General features: G+C 35.5%; 1 protein-coding gene across 2 annotated transcripts in view; it reads right to left on the minus strand.

The window, feature by feature from the left end:
• LOC134750506 (facilitated trehalose transporter Tret1-like) overlaps positions 1-17,293 on the minus strand; it is a 54,626-nt gene that overhangs the window by 19,999 nt on the left and 17,334 nt on the right. For both annotated transcript variants that reach the window (XM_063685693.1, XM_063685692.1), the window contains exon 2: positions 13,701-13,850. In XM_063685693.1, coding sequence (XP_063541763.1) covers positions 13,701-13,809 — 109 coding nt within the window. In that variant the 5' untranslated portion in view covers positions 13,810-13,850. The remainder of the gene's footprint in view (positions 1-13,700; positions 13,851-17,293) is intronic.

The following is a 17,293-nucleotide window of genomic DNA, read 5'->3' on the forward strand; positions in this document are numbered from 1 at the left end:
TCTACTACAAGCATAGAGTACAAACTTTTGTTTGGTCAAAAACAAATGACATTTGTACGGTCGGTGCCCCAACTTACTGTCCGCGCGCGAATTCCGTGCACGGCTGAGGAATGGTTAGGAATGTTGGGCGTCATGACAGAGTGGTGTCATTTTGTACGTACGGGCGCGGCGCACACCCCCCACTTCCTCGACCTCCGAATGCACGGAATTGGCGCGCGGACAGTAAGTACCCACGTCGCCATACTAATTGTAAAGATAGAAAAGTGGATACTTATGTTAGGGAACCGACTGTACCAAGGTAACGAATTATATATAAGCAGGGTTTATATTGTACAATACATTATGCCAGTAGCTCTAATTCGCTTTATATAGTAAAGACGATAACACGCTTACCGGCCTAATCTAGAGCCAGATAACGACCACCCGCGCAGATAATACCATATTATGTTAATCTGCTGTTGTAAAATAGATGTGATAGTGAACACTCATATAATAAAGAGTATTATATCTATTTAGTTATGCGTAGTCCGACAAGAAATTGTAGAAAAATATTGAGGGCGCCACTTCCTACGTAACTGTTTTTGACGTAAAATGCTTAAATATGGCAACAATTTAAAGCCTGACCAGCAATATATGATCACGAGCCAAGCGAAATTTCACTGGAACTGATATTTTCATATTGTACTGTCACCCTATACATGAAAATAACAGCGCCCTCTTGACAGTGATCATATATTCCTGGCCCCAATTTCACCACGGTGACAGGTGCGACAATTGTCGAAATCACTATTACTGACGTCACATGCCTCCATAGGCTACGGTAACCGCTTACCATCGAACGGGCTATGTGCTTGTTTGCCACCAACATTTTAATAAAAAAAAAAACTCCATTATATCGCCAATAAATAAGTACTTATTTTGCGATGCTAATGACAATTGTCACATGAGACACGACAATTGTCGCAAAATTCTGACACAGAACTTATTTCCTGTCAAGAATTACCGAAAATTCTTATAAATCTTGTGACAATTATCATCATCATCGTCATAAACGTACCTGTTTTTTGCCGATATAATAAAGTTTTTTAAATATTACAATGATGGTGGCAAACAGGAATACAGCCCGCCCGATGGTAAGCGGTAACCGTAGCCCATGGATGCCTGTGACGTCAGCAACATTGATGTTTTACAATTGTCGCACCTGTCACCGTGGTGAAATTGGGGCCTGGTCAGGCTTTAGTATGGAATTTTTTTAGTTCCATTTTATTTAATTTCTTCTATTTTGTGTCGCATTATTCTAAGTACATGAATTAAAAATATTTTCCAGAGCCAGTTGTTAAGCGAGGTTTAGACTAGCAAGTACTTGCATGCAATTTACGTTACATTGCTGACTGCTAAGGTAAACTGCATTCAAAAGTTTGATCAGATACCGCAATGTAACGTAAATTGCATGCAAGTTTTTGCTAGTCTAAACCTCGCTTAATGATTCAAATTCAAACAAATAGTGACAAATACACTTTCTTTACTTAATAACACAATTAGTGCATATCGAACGAACGCTATCGCGACAATCCTAGTAAGAGCATTACCCCAAAAGATAGTTCCATAATGAAGCCCCGTCTTAAAATACTAATGGTAGACAAATATACTCAATTACTCAGTATTAAGAGGTACCTAGAGTCTATCTAAACTCACTATGCACCGATTTAAATTAAATAGAACAAAGTGGGAAAATGTCATTATAGAATAATTTTGAGGTCACAATGTAAGTTTCAATTAGCCTCTTTGCCTCTAGGGTGGTTACCGCTGGTTTGTTGGATGGTTTGGGCCTGTGATTGCTACGGCCTACGGCGTAGCACTTTCATCGGATTTCGTAGAGCGCCTACAATTTATTTTAAGAAATTGACTTTTGAAAAGCATTTCTTGAGTTTATAATTTTCTCATTACTCTAAGAGCGTTTTCACATTGTCCGATCCGATATCGGATGTCGGATGAAAGTAAAATGTGAGACACGAGTTTTTCTGTTTTATTATATTGTAAGAGTACCTACCAAGATTTTTTAATATATAAAACTGATTTCGATGTTTAAGCTGACTTTTAGCTACGTTTAACGTACGTATTGAGATTCGGAAACCTTTCTTTGATAATTTTTGCACGTGATTCTTAATTATTTACATACACGTGACGATATTTGCAAGACGTATTACTAGTTAAAACTAGACGGTTAGCAAATACATGCGGCACAGACATGACTGCCAAATTTACTTAAATATTATACTGTTGATACTGTTTAATACCCTTTTAATTAAAGCATTTACTTTGTCACTTTTTGTGTACCGACGTATCACAATTAAACAAACGTACAGTTTATCTAAAATATATGTGATGACGTACTTAGTGCTTAGGCAAATAGATATTGTTTATTGGCTTCAAATAATTATCAATTTTTAGTACCAGTAACTTTGTTGCCTTTTGTAACGGGGTTAATTTGCGTCAAATCCGGTAGTTCTGAATTTTTACCTCTATAACTCGAAAACTGAAATTTGACCTCTATACCTCGAAAAAATTGAAGTATTCTTTTAATTTGTTACCTCCATATCTCAAAATTATTTATCAAAAAACCTCTGTTAATCAAAGAAAATAATAAAAGCGCAATTAAAGCATATGTATAAATTACCTCTATAATACGAATTTTTCTTGCGTTTTACCCCCGTAACTAGAAACCTCTTTAAGACGAACAAAAACCTAGAACCTCCCTAAGTCGATGCCGTCTATAAAACGAAACCTCGTTAGTACGAAGTTTTCGGCGTTTCCCTTCAGATTCGTACTAATATATGTAGAAGTTCCACTGTAAATTGTTGGGGGCTTTTCCAGTGTTTTGTTTGCCATACGTACGTGAGTGGTCTCTACACTATACGAAAAATGTGTTTCGCCATCACACATACTTCCCCTGCGGATTGACTTATTTTTGGGGCATGTGATGCGGAGGGATGAAAGTCATGTGACAAGAAAGGTATTAAGAATGAATGTGGAGGGAAGTACGAGGAGAGGAAAACCGAGGAAAAGGTGGATGGACTGTGTGAAAGATGATATGAAACTAACGCAAGTGAATGATGAGATGACGGGTGACAGAGATGTATGGAAGAAAAAGACATGCTGCGCCGACCCCAAGTGAATGGGACAAGGGCAAGCGAATGATGATGTAAAATAGGAAATCTAAAGGATTCATAATTTTTAAAAGTTGTTATACATAGCATATACAAAGCACGCAAAAGCACAAAAATGGAGATGGGCAGGACATGTTGCCAGGCTGTCTGACTCACGCTGGACCTTGCTAGCTACAACCTGGAAAGGACCTGCAGGCAAAAGACGGTCCGGGAAACCAAATAGCCGCTGGACTGATGACATAAATAAAACAGTCGGGACAAACTGGAGACATGTAGACAAATAAGGATAGATGGAAGTCCTTGGAGGAGGCCTTCAACCGATGAGGGGTTCTTGTCCGCAAACTAAATTTTTGTTATAGATTATAATATCAAATTACTTAATAATATATGTGAAATTTTTTATTATTTAATTTAACTGTAACAAAACTGACTTATTAAATATAATTAACTTGGACTCGAAATAAAAGGCTTTTTTATTTTTTATTTTAATTTTATTTTAATTTTATTTATTTATACAAAAGTTTTATCATTTGAGGAGTACAATAATAAATATATATGTTTGAATACCCTCTATGTTATTAGTTCTTTCGCTAATTTCATGCAAAATAAATGTATTTGTGTAGTTTTAAGTTCTCATGTAAGTGAATTGTCAAATTCTTAGTGAGAATAAAGAATCTTAAACCTAAACCTAATTTTGTGCTCGTGTTACAGGCCACACCCACCCGGTATAAGAAACAACTTTATACGCAACGTAGGATTATAAGAAAGGTGAATACCCTCAGCTAGATTCGTCTATCACTATGGGGGGTAAATTATCTATATAATCAATATCTATTCAGCTTTACCGTCAATGTGGCGACCACAAACACGATACGGGATATCGATTAGATATGATAAATGTGATATTGGCTTATGCAGAAAAACAACGTAAATACCCATGTTTACACTGATAAGATATTTAAAAAAAATTTTTTTAGCTTAGAATAAATTTAAATTGAAAAAATTACTGCCTTGGGAGAGACTTGAACTCACGGCCTCTGGATCGATACTCCAGCGCGCTCTGAAAAGGCAGTAATTTTTCCACTTTTAAATTTATTCAAAATAATGTTTGTTTAATTTAGCAATTTGCGTGACGACTTAACATAATAATTAATATAATAATTTAATTAGTATTTTAAATATTAACAATAGATTTTAAGTCACCATGTACCTAACCCCAATGGATCCTAGTTATCTTAATAAAGAAATTATAAATTAAATTAAATTAACATAAATTGTTAATTTATCAATATTAGCACTAACTTTAACCATTATTAATATTAGGGGAAATAACGCACTCCTTTGGGGTGGGGGTGGGGTTTTCATTATTAGTTTTAATCGTGTGTCGATAGATGGCAGTAAATTTACTATGACTACAAAATTAACTATGAAAATAACCCTTCCCTCTATACTATCTATTATCTTTTTCTGTAGTTGGCGATATATCGAATAGTGAACCATCTTCTTGTACCATCTAAATGGGGCTTAAGTATCGCCATTTTGGTTTTTCCCTTAAAATAAAATCACATACAGTCAATATTTTCTCATGGTGATTACACTGATAACGGACAGACCACATACGATTTCCATTGATAACAACAAAAAACAATAGGTTATCAGTATTTACAGTGTAAGTACAGATAGTTATACACATTTTATTTGAGGTCAAAATATTTATTACGCGATAATGTTATTGCGGTTATTAAATACGTCATGTGAATGATAGGTAATCGGCTTAGTAGATATGTTAATGGAGTGTTTTGAATGTTGTAATACAATTTAACATAGAAAATTTTACTCAAAAAGTTTTTATTTAATTTGTCGATAGGCATAGGCACTTTGCTGATCTATAGACGTGATTTTAATATTGAATTTGTGAAGAAATATTTAGACCAGAGATTTTGACTCAGGCCTAAAAATCGGAAGCCAAAATGTTGATATGTATTTGTTTTACGTATTTGAGTAAGTGACGATATAATTATGTATGTTGTTTTCATGTAAATTAAAAAACATTATAATGATTCACTAAATGGTATGTAGGTACAAAGTCGAGGTTACTGATATATATACGTTACACTTGAGTAAACATACTATACTATTGGCTATTGTTTCTAGAATTTTGCAGGAGCAGAACTCATTTATACTTGCTTCTACTTTCAATCATATTTTTAATAAGATATGGTTTACTTTAGAAGAACTAATGGTACATTTTGTTATTTTAAGTCAGTGAATAACGCAGTTAAAAGTGTTATCGACGGCGGCTAAGTACACAACATTAGATCATCCATAAGCTATCTTGTTGATTAAAATACATAATTATTAATTAGCTACACATTTAAAACGTTATTAGGTCACACACTTTTAGCGGCAAATAATTTTCGAAACATAAATAATTATTTTTGAAAGAAAAGAACGCGCGAATGGTTGATTGTTCGTAAAAATTTTGAAAATTCAAAATTAAATTTAAAAAAATCGCACTTTTGTGTCCAAGCTGGTTGAGTGGCTATGATTATGATTATTAAAAAAATGTACGATTTCTATAATAAGTAAGTACCTAAGTGGAATAATTAAATACAACTTACTCTTAGATCTAAATAATAAATTGAGGATAGAAAAAAATCCATTTTCATTTTTTTTGTTGAGAGTTATTAATTTCCTGCTACCCTAAGGCTGCCTAGGTGCCTAGCAGATATCACTTTTTAGCGACAAGACCGCCTGGTGTTACCTAGTATAAAACTCGTATTTCATGTTATATTTATTATTTTCACTTTATAGTGCAAAAAAAAGAATATTTACCTACTTACCTTACAAATATTCCTCAAAGCGCGTAACATAATTATACACAATTTATTTCACGATAAACTATTAAACATCTACTTAACTACAAACCGTTATGTTTAACGACTGTAGACACATAATTTATATGCTAAACAAATGTGAGTACACTCAGTAATCGGTTAAACAGTAGTCTAGTATTATTACCGGCCAGGAAAACAAAGTACAATCAGGAAAACACATCCTTCCTGCTCTAGAACATTCTATGACATTATTAGGCATGGCATTCCAAATATGGTGCGTAGTCAAAACACGTGCTTGTTATAATTGATTAGTAGTAAGGTTTCCTTCATTCTTGTATTGTCTGAGGTCTAACTCTGTCCTTTTCCGCTTTAATGGGAAGAGCAAGCTTTGATTACAAATATGCTAGAAGACTATTTTCTTACCTTTGATTGGATATTTTAAGATGGGACTAAGAGCGTTTCACATTGTCTGATCCGATATCGGATGTAGGATCCTACATCCGCGTAGTCAGGCCGCGGGCGCCATCTATAGCGGTCACGCACACTACAATATTAATGCCAATCGCACTCCCCTGCCCGCCGCATGTGTCCGCCTTTTTTGCGTTATTTATCATTTTTTACTAATAATGATTTATTAAATGCATAAATAAATATACAGAGAAACACATACCTATATCTTACATTTTACTTCCTCCCGATATCCGATATCGGATCGGACAATGTGAAAATGCTCTAAGAGTAGTCGAACATAATAAAATTATTAAAAAATACGCATTATTTAAGTATTTTTTTGTCGAAAAAAAAAACGATCCTGTTTATCGAGCGATTTATCGACAGTAAAAATATTATTTAAACCTTACAGTACAAAAGGCGGACTGGCTATGGCTATGAAATTAATAATAATAAGGCAAAGCATTATTATTATAAATTTCATAATTTTATTACTATCTAAGCCGCAAAAAAAGCCTGCGAGATCTTTTCGAATTAAAGGAAACTCAAAAATACCTTCGTCCAAGAAATAAAATTCTTGTCACAAGACTTTCAATCTAGAATTTTGAGAATTTAACATAGATTATCTTAGTCCAAGGATCTTGGGGATACATCAGTTGAGACATATCTGCGATATCTGGTTCTTAATTCAAAAATATGTTTTGTTTAGCGTTACGTAATGACTAATGTCATTATGAAGAGTTCAACGAACCTACATAACATCTTACAGACGTAATTTATAAGGAAACTCTCCGTACAGGAAAAGCAATTCGGAAATGTCTTGTTTCCTGCTATATGATTAGGCTCGTAATGTAATTATACTGACCATTTGCATAATTTATTAGGTGCAACTTTATTATTACCAGATTGTTTACATTACTGGAGTAGGGAGGAAAAGCGTCATGCCTATGTATGTAGTAGTTCTTGTATAGTAGGTAATGTGACCGCAAAGCAAGTAAGCAAAGATATTACGATCCGGGGGCCTAGCTATGATGCCACTATATGTTCATTTAAAACGAACTTAAATAAAAAAATCACAAAGAGTATAAGTACATACCCTTTAGTTGAATTTATTATTATTATTATTCAATAAGCAGGCAGGCAGTTGTGACAACTGATATTGCCGGTATCCAGTATAGTCCCGGACCCGGGTATGTCCTTAAACTACGTCCAAAAGAGGTATGGGCACTGTGAATGACATCTCGCTTTGTGTGGTAGGGCACAGGACAGCGGATGTCATTCCAGATCTAGAGCAAAGCCCAACTGGGGAGGTACCTCCACCTTACAGAAAACCGCAGCCAAATAACACTAGACCCTACTAACAGTGTTGTGTTCCTGCCGGTGAGTAAGGTTGCCAGAGCTCGAGGGAGAGGAGTGTTAAGGTCGGCAACGCGCATGTAACTCCTCTGGAGTTGCAGGCGTACATAGGCTACGGAGACTGCTTAACATCAGGCAGGCCGTATGCTTGTTTGCCACCGACGTAGTATAAAAAAAAGTCATTTACAATTATCATTGATAAGTAAATGTATAGGTATGCTTGTCTAATTTATTTTTAAATTGATTCGCATTTTGTGCTGAAACCACATCTTCGGGGTTTGTTCCAAGCCTTCACTCCTCGTTTGCTCAGAAACTGGTTGTTTACATTTTTAAGAGCCCAGTGGAATAGAGTACCTATATAGTCAAGACTGCTGTAGGTAAGTATTTGTTTACTTTTATTTCATTTTTATAGCCATATTTTACCGTAATACACAAGGTCAAAATAGATACACGTTTTCACCTTATTTCAGTGGATGTATACATATTTATGACACTTACTATTCTGTAATTTGACTGTGTAATTAGTGTTTTTGCTGAAATCACAATCAAGTATCATCATCGAGTAATTACTAATGACGTCACGCTACAGATGATACGAGTGTTACGTTTCCGTCTGATTTACTGCGAGTTTATTATGTACTTGTACACTCAACTATTTTTCATCGAGCACATAAATAAGTCTGAAAGTGAAACTACACATTCTTCCTTCAATTTAAAAATTATGTACAATTTTTTTTACGAAAGCGCCCTGCGAACTGACAGCTGTTCTTTAATCTTTTGGACCACCATCAACAGAGGCGCCAACTGGTGAGCAAAAAACGATAGCCCTCATTTTGTTTTTCGTTTGGCGTTTGTCCATGTACGATTGTCACCTTGCCTAGGCCTCTTTGTGTAGCCAACATTGTGTAGCCTGTAATTTTCGTAAAACTCATTATGATCGTACAAAAAACTAATGGTATTTTAAGCTGTTTTATTTGGCAAAAAATCCGATTTCGGTCGGACACTACTGTACCCTATTGTAAATTTCATTCGATACGCGTTTGCATTAAGCCTCATTTTGTATGGGATTTTGAGTTTCCAAAACGTCCCGCTTGGCGCGCTGTTCAAAATCCCATAGAAAATGAGACTTAACGCAAACGCGTACAGTCATGGGCATAAATATATATACATTCCCAATGTTTCAAAAATATATGTACGCTCTTACACCTTAGACAATAAAGTCTTGTTCACATATTTTTAAGCCATTTGTCTGGATCGATATTTTTGCCTTCGAAAAGCTATCGAACAAAATTTTCACTAGGGGTTCTGATTATATTATCGCATACATTACAAAGATTGTTAGGTAGTATATCTTAAGTACTCGTAGATTAATATTAGGGTACAGTAAGGTTAGGTGGCATTGGATTGGACATATCCTCAGGAAACCTGACACCCACCTATCCAAAGTGGCCCTGACCTGGAAGATGCCCGGCAAGCGGAAACATGGTCGCCCTAAATCCACTTGGCGTCGTTCTGTGGAGCAAGAGCTGGGTGTATTGGGGATGGGGTGGGAGGAGGTTACCCAAGCTGCCCAAGACCGTAGTCAATGGAAAGACAAGATTCGGGCCCTACACCCCAGCAGGGGGTAACAGGAAAAGAAGAAGAGAAGAAGAGACAGTAAGGTTCAAAATTGCATGGAGAAATTATGAATGTAATTGATATAAAAACATTGAACAAGTTGTTACAAAGATTCCGCTAGACCGCTAAAACCATCGGTTCACAATCGTCTTATCAAATAATTCAATTATAATGTCGTTGCAAATTCACTTAAAAATGTTGATAACTTTTGCCCTTCAGTTTATCAATTGAATATTATTTTTACGAATGTTTAAAACTTACGCAATAACATGTCAAAGGAAAATATTTTTTTTAAAACGTTCTGAACACGTGATATTTTTAATGCAAAATAACGTGGTAAAAACAGATAATTGTTGAGTTCTGCAATTCTTGAATGTAATTGAGGAATTTCTATGAAGCATTGAAACTTAATAAATAAAAATAAACGCATAAATATCACGGCACGATCTTCCATTACACAAAAGGCTTAAATTCCCTAGAGGCCTAGCCGAGCTGACAATCTTTGATAGAAAACGCCAATTAAAACTTCAATCAGGGGAGCGAAACTCCTCCTTTCGGGTCATAGTTAGACCTAGCATTACATAGATCAGCTATACGCGTGCGCCCGTGAGGGACAAAACATACGCAATGCGACGATATGATTGGTCGAGTAGATTTGTAGCCCACCATAAACCATACTTTTACGGTGGGGAATTAAAAAAAATGTTAGACTGTGACAAGGACATAGGAATAACAGCGCTTTCCCTGCTACTCCTACTGAAAGATACACAAGACTATCCGTTCGGTCATTCCCCCCCCCCCCCCACCCGGCTCAGCATGCTACGAGCAATTATTAAGGTCGACACAACTTGACGTCCCTGTGCGTGCACGACCACAGATAAGATAATGACTTTAATTTTGACAACCCTAAATAGCAGAAAGGGACAGCGCCACACTTTAGAAAGGGATAGCATGATTCCCTGAATCGCTGTCAAGTTTTGTAGGAAGTTTCTTTTCTGTACGGTAGTGCTATTACTTATTCTGTGCTTCAATGGCATCTGTCATTCTAATTATTTTTTTTCGTTTGGCGTTTGTCGATGTACGATTGTCATCTTTGCTAGGCCCCCTGGTCAGCTAAGCCCCCCGGCCCCAAAGTAAATGTAATAGGGCTGTGTTTTAGGCAGGTACATATACCTTTTCACCTCAGCAGCTCGAACAAGCCTACTTTCGTCACTCCCTGGAGTGAAGAAAGTGCGACTTTCCTCACTTCCTGGAGTGAAGAAAGTGCGACTTTCCTCACTCCAGGGAGTGAAACAAAGTAGCTTTTTAATTTAGTGAAGGCCATGAACTGCTCGCTTCGCTCGTAATTCAATTATAAATAAATAAATAATAAATAAATAAATATTATAGGACATTCTTACACAGATTGACTAAGCCCACGGTAAGCCCAAGGAGGCTTGTGTTATGGGTACTCAGACAACGAATTATACCTATAGATTCTTTCGCTTTCTCGAGACTCAAAATCAACACTCGCAAGAAAAACCAACTTTCCTCACTTGCTGCACAAATAACTATTTTTAACCTCCAGGCAAACTTTTAAGCTTAATGGCAAATCTGATGATTTAAACGAAGATGAAGACTGTCTTGGATTCCTGACGTCAAATCATCTATAATCTGTGGGTTTTTATCATCTTTAAGTACTTTTATTAGTTAACACAGTGCACTATGTACTTATAAGTACATTGAGAGTTCACATCACTGACCTCGCATGCTCATAAGTCTACGAAAATAAATTACCTACTCATTGTTTACCGTAACCAACTGTTACTTTCTATACCAATAAACTTTCAATAGGTATGTGTAATCATCTGTGCAGAGTTAGTTTTGACAAATTAATATCAAGAGTTGTAGAAAAACTAGTCTAGAGTAGCAATGAAAAATTGTAGGCGGCGGTAATATGAAAATGATATATACCCTAGTTGCTAAGAGTAGGAAGAAATATAGCATAGATTGGACCTGGGGAGCCGACCCTCCCCCCCCCCTTTTTTTGAGGGGTAGGCACAATTGGGCCAAATTAGCTTTGTTTAACATTAGGAACAATTGTGCCAAGAGGCATCGCCTGAGACAAAACTGCATACTCACTGCACTTAGTGCACTCACATAGCCTACGAAATCAAGTAAATAAAAAAATAATTATTATAAAGAAACAAAAAACCCGACTGCACACTAAAAAGAGGAAAACAAGCCCCATAAGAAATATTGTTTAATCAAATGTTAAAACCAAGCTATGGAATACCGTTTAAACAATATAAAAAATGCACTATGAAATGTGTATGAATTCTATAGTTAAATAAATAAAAACTTATTCTAAATACTAACTAAATAATTATAATTTATAAATGTTGAAGGATTTGACGCAAACGCTAAATGTATAAAGTTACTGTATTATAAACTAAAGTGTACTAAAAATCAAAACACAAGCTATTTTTAAAAGTCGCGGAACAAAATGTTGGTCAGTTTGAGGACTACAGCCTACAGTTTAATTTATAGCTCCTATGGTGTATAACACTACATAGTATAAAACAAAGTCGCTTTCCGCCGTCTGTCCGTGCGTCTGTCCCTATGTATGCTTAGATGTTTAAAGCTACGCAACGGATTTTGATGCGGTTTTTTTAATAGATAAAGTGATTCAAGAGGAAAGTTTATATGTATAATTTGTAAAGGTTTTGTGTAAATTAGTTGAACTACCAGTGCGAAGCCAGGGCGGGTCGCTAGTATATAATAAAGTTCTAATAAGTCAATCAATCTAGTATAAAAGAAAACTCAATTAACATTTTCATTGAACCGGCGATTTAGAGCATTAAATGAGTGTGAATTTAATCGCATTATATAACCATTGATACCGCTATAATGTATTGATAACTTGCACTGATAAGTATTTGAACTGCAATTATTCACGGAAAATCACGTTTTCAATCAACCTATAATATTAAAAGAGATAGGTATTTAAAAAACATGGTATTTTGATGCTTTATGAAATATGACTAGGGTCGGCAATGCGCATGTAACACCCCTTGGTGCCTGGCCACGATGCCAATCATTTGCGCTACGATAACGAAACGCTATCTGAGTCTCTATCGCACTTATATGTAAGAGTGATAGAGAGACAGAAAACGTTTGGATGTGGTAGAGCAAACGAGTGGCATCTTGTCTAGGCCCCCTGGAGTAGGCGTCCATAGGGTACGGTAACCGCTTACCATCAGGCGGGCTGTTAGTATGCTTTTTTGCCACCGACGTAGTATAAAAAAGAGTATAATTTTCGTGGTAGTAAAATCGGCACACCTCGAATTTATAGACGGAAAAAGGCGAGAAATATAAATTCTTCCGTTGATGAAAGTACCATGTTTACTTTTTGAATTTGTAATCTTTACCATTAAAAATCACTTTTTATCTAGCATTTTTTTTTAATTTCTACATATATTTAATTAGTTTCAAACGTTATACGAGTATATACATCAGTCACGTAGGTACTATGTGTTGTTATTCATTCATTTTAATTGTATAGTATTCACGTATCTACCTACCTACTTTGAATCGTTTATTTTTACATAAAACTAGCACTGGCTTTTTTTTTAAACAATTATCGACTGGATAGCACTGGCTTTTAAAAGTTACGCACTAATTCTACTAAAACATAAAATTACTTGTTTACTTTTCAATCTCACAAACTACCGGCCAGTATTTTACTTATATAAAAACAAATTACAGTTGGTCAAACCAAATTGTCAGTAAATAAGAACTAAAAACTATACTCATCTTTTTGTTTGGGTGTTAGTACTAGTGTAAGACAAAGATAGTATGATTCTCTCTGTCTATGTTTGAAATGAGACAGTCCGTTGACAAACTTGTTGGTCAAGCAAATCTTGTCAGTAGAAAAAGGCGCGAAATTAAAATTTTCTATGGGACGATAACCCTTCGCACCTACGTTTTTTAAATTTGCCGCCTTTTTCTACTGACAAAATTTGCTTGACCAACTATATATTTCATAAACTTCCCTTTAGGGTTTTCCTATTAATTTATACTTGTTTTTATTAACTATCTAACATTAAAAAAATAAAGATCTCCTGTCATAAATTCTATACTTACTAGAAGATCCCAAACATTGTAAAAAAACCTTAACATTTTACGAAAATTCACTTTTCCATCCAGCCAGCACAACACTTCACTGGCTAAAACTTTGTAGCCAGGCAAAAAAAAACACTTCACATTCAAATTTCGAATAGTTTTTACGTACCGACGCCGGCGATGACGTACTGCCGCCACAGTTGTCCCTTCTCCATGGTTGGTCTGTTGCTTACTGGCGCGCCGGGCACCGGGTCGTATGAGTAAGTTCGCTCGTCCATACGTCACGGCACGTCACACTACGTGCAAACCCGGTTTGTAGCTGTAACAATGTTTATATTATTATTATAAAATGCAAATTAAATAATGCAAAATACTACCTGTATTTTGATTAAGGTGCCGTAGGTTCTGAGAGCGGAGTTTTATAAAAATCGTACCGCTTTTTAGAGCACAGAACGGTCGCCATAAATTTAATTAACAATCTTGAGGATTTTCTCTAGTGACTTCATCGATTCGAATTCTGATTTTTTTACTTTCGCGCGATAATAAAAAATCACAAACATAGGTATAAAACGCATTTTTTTTACTATTTATGCACAAAAAGCTATAAAATATGAAAATTGATTCTAAAAATGCGGAATTCTATTTTTGAGGGAACACGTCGATAACATTTTATTTGTTAAAACTTACAACAAATTATAATTCAAAAATATGACATCTAATACATAACATAATTAATAACATAATTCAAAAATATGTCCCGAGCACGCACACCTATCTCGCTCACGCACGCTCAGTGAGAATGAGAGAAGAACACGAACCTATGGGGCCTTAAGCTATCATACGGACTCGTACACAAATAAGAGTTGTAGGCAATTAGAAGACGTTATCCTTACTCATCTTCCTCGCGTTGTCCCGGCATTTTGCCACGGCTCCATGGGAGCCTGGGGTCCGCTTGGCAACTAATCCCAAGAATTGGCGTAGGCACTAGTTTTTACGAAAGCGACTGCCATCTGACCGTCCAACCCAAAGGGGAAACTAGCCTTGTCGGGATTAGTCCGGTTTCCTCACGATGTTTTCCTTCACCGAAAAGCGACTGGTAAATATCAAATGATATTTCGTACATAAGCTCTGAAAAACTCATCGGTACGAGCCGGGGTTTGAACCCGCGACCTCCGGATTGCAAGTCGCACGCTCTTACCGCTAGGCCACCAGCGCTCTCAACGTTATCCTTACTAATATTATAAATACGAAAGTCTGTCTGCCTGTCTGTTACCTTTTCATACTTAAACCGCTGAACCGATTTAGATGAAATTTGTACGCTGGGGTGCCAAGCTAATAACTTTGCTGACATTGTACATACTAAACACAGGCCCATCATTCAGGCATTGACTTTATTTTTCTTGTATGTTTTTGACGTTTTTGATGCAATTTATTGATTGATCTATTTATTTATATTCTTATATATATATTCTGTATTATTTAGCTTGTATTGTAGTAATTACTTTTAGTATTAAGATATGTATAATAACGTGGACATAATAGTCAATCGCTCTCGCAGACTTCCAAGATACAGGCTCAGGCTAGTTTGTAGTCTGACGGATATATCGATGCACATGTAAACAACCTTTATGATAATAAACTATTTGTATTTGTATTTAATTATTTGATGTTTATTATTTCTTTATTTTTGACGATAATCATATATATGTAAATATTCATGTAAATTGACATAACATGACAATTTATAATGTAAGGCAATTATGAAATAAATAAATCTTAATCTAAGCCATCTGAAATTGCAGATTTGTGCCAAAACATTGGAAATTGCCAAAGTTTACTTTGTAAAGCATTAAACAGGTCATGAATAGCATCTAGAATTTATGGCGAATGCTTATAATAAACATGCATTTGTAGGTATAAATATTTATTGCCAGATTAAATTATTCATTACAAGAAGTCATGTTAATTATATCTCATATCGCAGCTATAATTAATTATTCCAGCGCTTTCTTCATTTCCGTCTATGGTGCTTGTAATAGTACATTACTACAGAGGCCGGGAAGTAAGGGGTTGCCGGCCGAGTGCATATAGATGGCCGAGCGTAGCGAGGCCGCATAGTTATGAACGCATAGGAAGAGAAACTGGAAAACTCCGTAGGTATCCGATCAATCATAAATATCATAATGCTATAGAATTGACCACAATTTTGATACGTCCGTCCTACTTTGAGATTGTATTTTACCTACACGGGTATCAAAGATAGATATAACTCCGTAATAGATGGATACAGTCTAAGGAAAAAACGTGCCTCGAAAATCACGAAAATTTGATTCTCGATCAGAGGGCGCCACTAGTTTTGGCCTACACTCGTATAGAGGGCGTTGACGGTTTCGTTTGTTATTTATAATTTTAACGCATATCAGTGAAAGAACATGGGTCAAAATCATAAAAATAATTAATGCAAATAAAAAAAATCATTTATCCATATTTAAATACATTTTATCGTATTTTTATAAATATTTATTTTTAGTTTTAAAGTGTGTCGACAGATGGCAGTGAATTTACTGGGGTTACAAAATTTACTATGACAGTACCGCTCTAGTATAAGTTACTCTATGCGGGTATTGATTAAGATTTACTTATTTCATAATATTAAATTACAATATAATAGTATAGCAATATCGCACTAATGCGGTGTGGCACCATATGTACATTACGATACAAGTGCGAAAAATAGGAAATTCACAACGAGTGGCGATAAATTAAAACACGACCGAAGAGAGTGTTTTAATTCGACACGAGTTGCGAATTACCTATTCGCGCATGTAGCGTACAATGTTTTACAGTACAAATGGCCTTTTAAATTTTCGACATAGTTACGTAATGTGCTAATTATCGCACAAGGGCGGTAAAGTAGCATATGTACTGTAAAATATTTTAAGCTAATTTGTATGACTTTGTATTATGATCGTCAACTATTTATTTTATACAAATGTCAATACAAATAAAAGTCATCATCAAATATATCAGTAACTAACTTAAACTTTATACAATATGCAGCCGTGCAGAAAGAGAAGAGTCGTAGAATGTAAGGGAACCAAGGACCTGACACTCGTTCATAGAGAAAGATAGTCTTATTGCGATTCCTATAAGAGGAAAGAGACAATAGTGCCATGATTTGTCCTTATCACCGACCGGGTGGCATCATAGGTAGGAGGCGAGGGCGAAATACCGAAATTTATAAGAGTGAAAGAGAAAAAATACTATGTTGCCCAAATTTTATATGAATATTCTTTCTTTTACCCCCGGTCGCTCGGTGGCACGTCTAATAATTACTTGTATATACTGTGTCTATGGAACCAATACATTCTATGACTCTTCTCTTTCCGCACAGACTAGTTAAAGAACCGGTACACTAGCGCCATCTGTAGAGTGGTATACTGAATTAGGATATTTCCTATCTATTGACAGTGAAGTGACAAAATCAGATAAAATATATATAATATCCTTTTATCACAATTACGACAATCGATCACATTTTATCTGATTCTTTAAGACCCAAAGAATGTAATAGCGTGATATGGGTGTGTTAAGTAAAATACTTACGAATATCTGATAATATACCTAATATCATTTTTAAGACTCAGCAACGGGCATGTGACACCTCAGATGCATTTGCATCATATTTATATTTGTACATACTAGTTTGTGTTTTTAGGGTTCCTCAAAAGGAAAAAACGGAACCCTTTTAGGATCAATTTG

Source organism: Cydia strobilella, chromosome 20, assembly GCF_947568885.1.
Source record: "Cydia strobilella chromosome 20, ilCydStro3.1, whole genome shotgun sequence".
Taxonomy (NCBI): domain Eukaryota; kingdom Metazoa; phylum Arthropoda; class Insecta; order Lepidoptera; family Tortricidae; genus Cydia; species Cydia strobilella.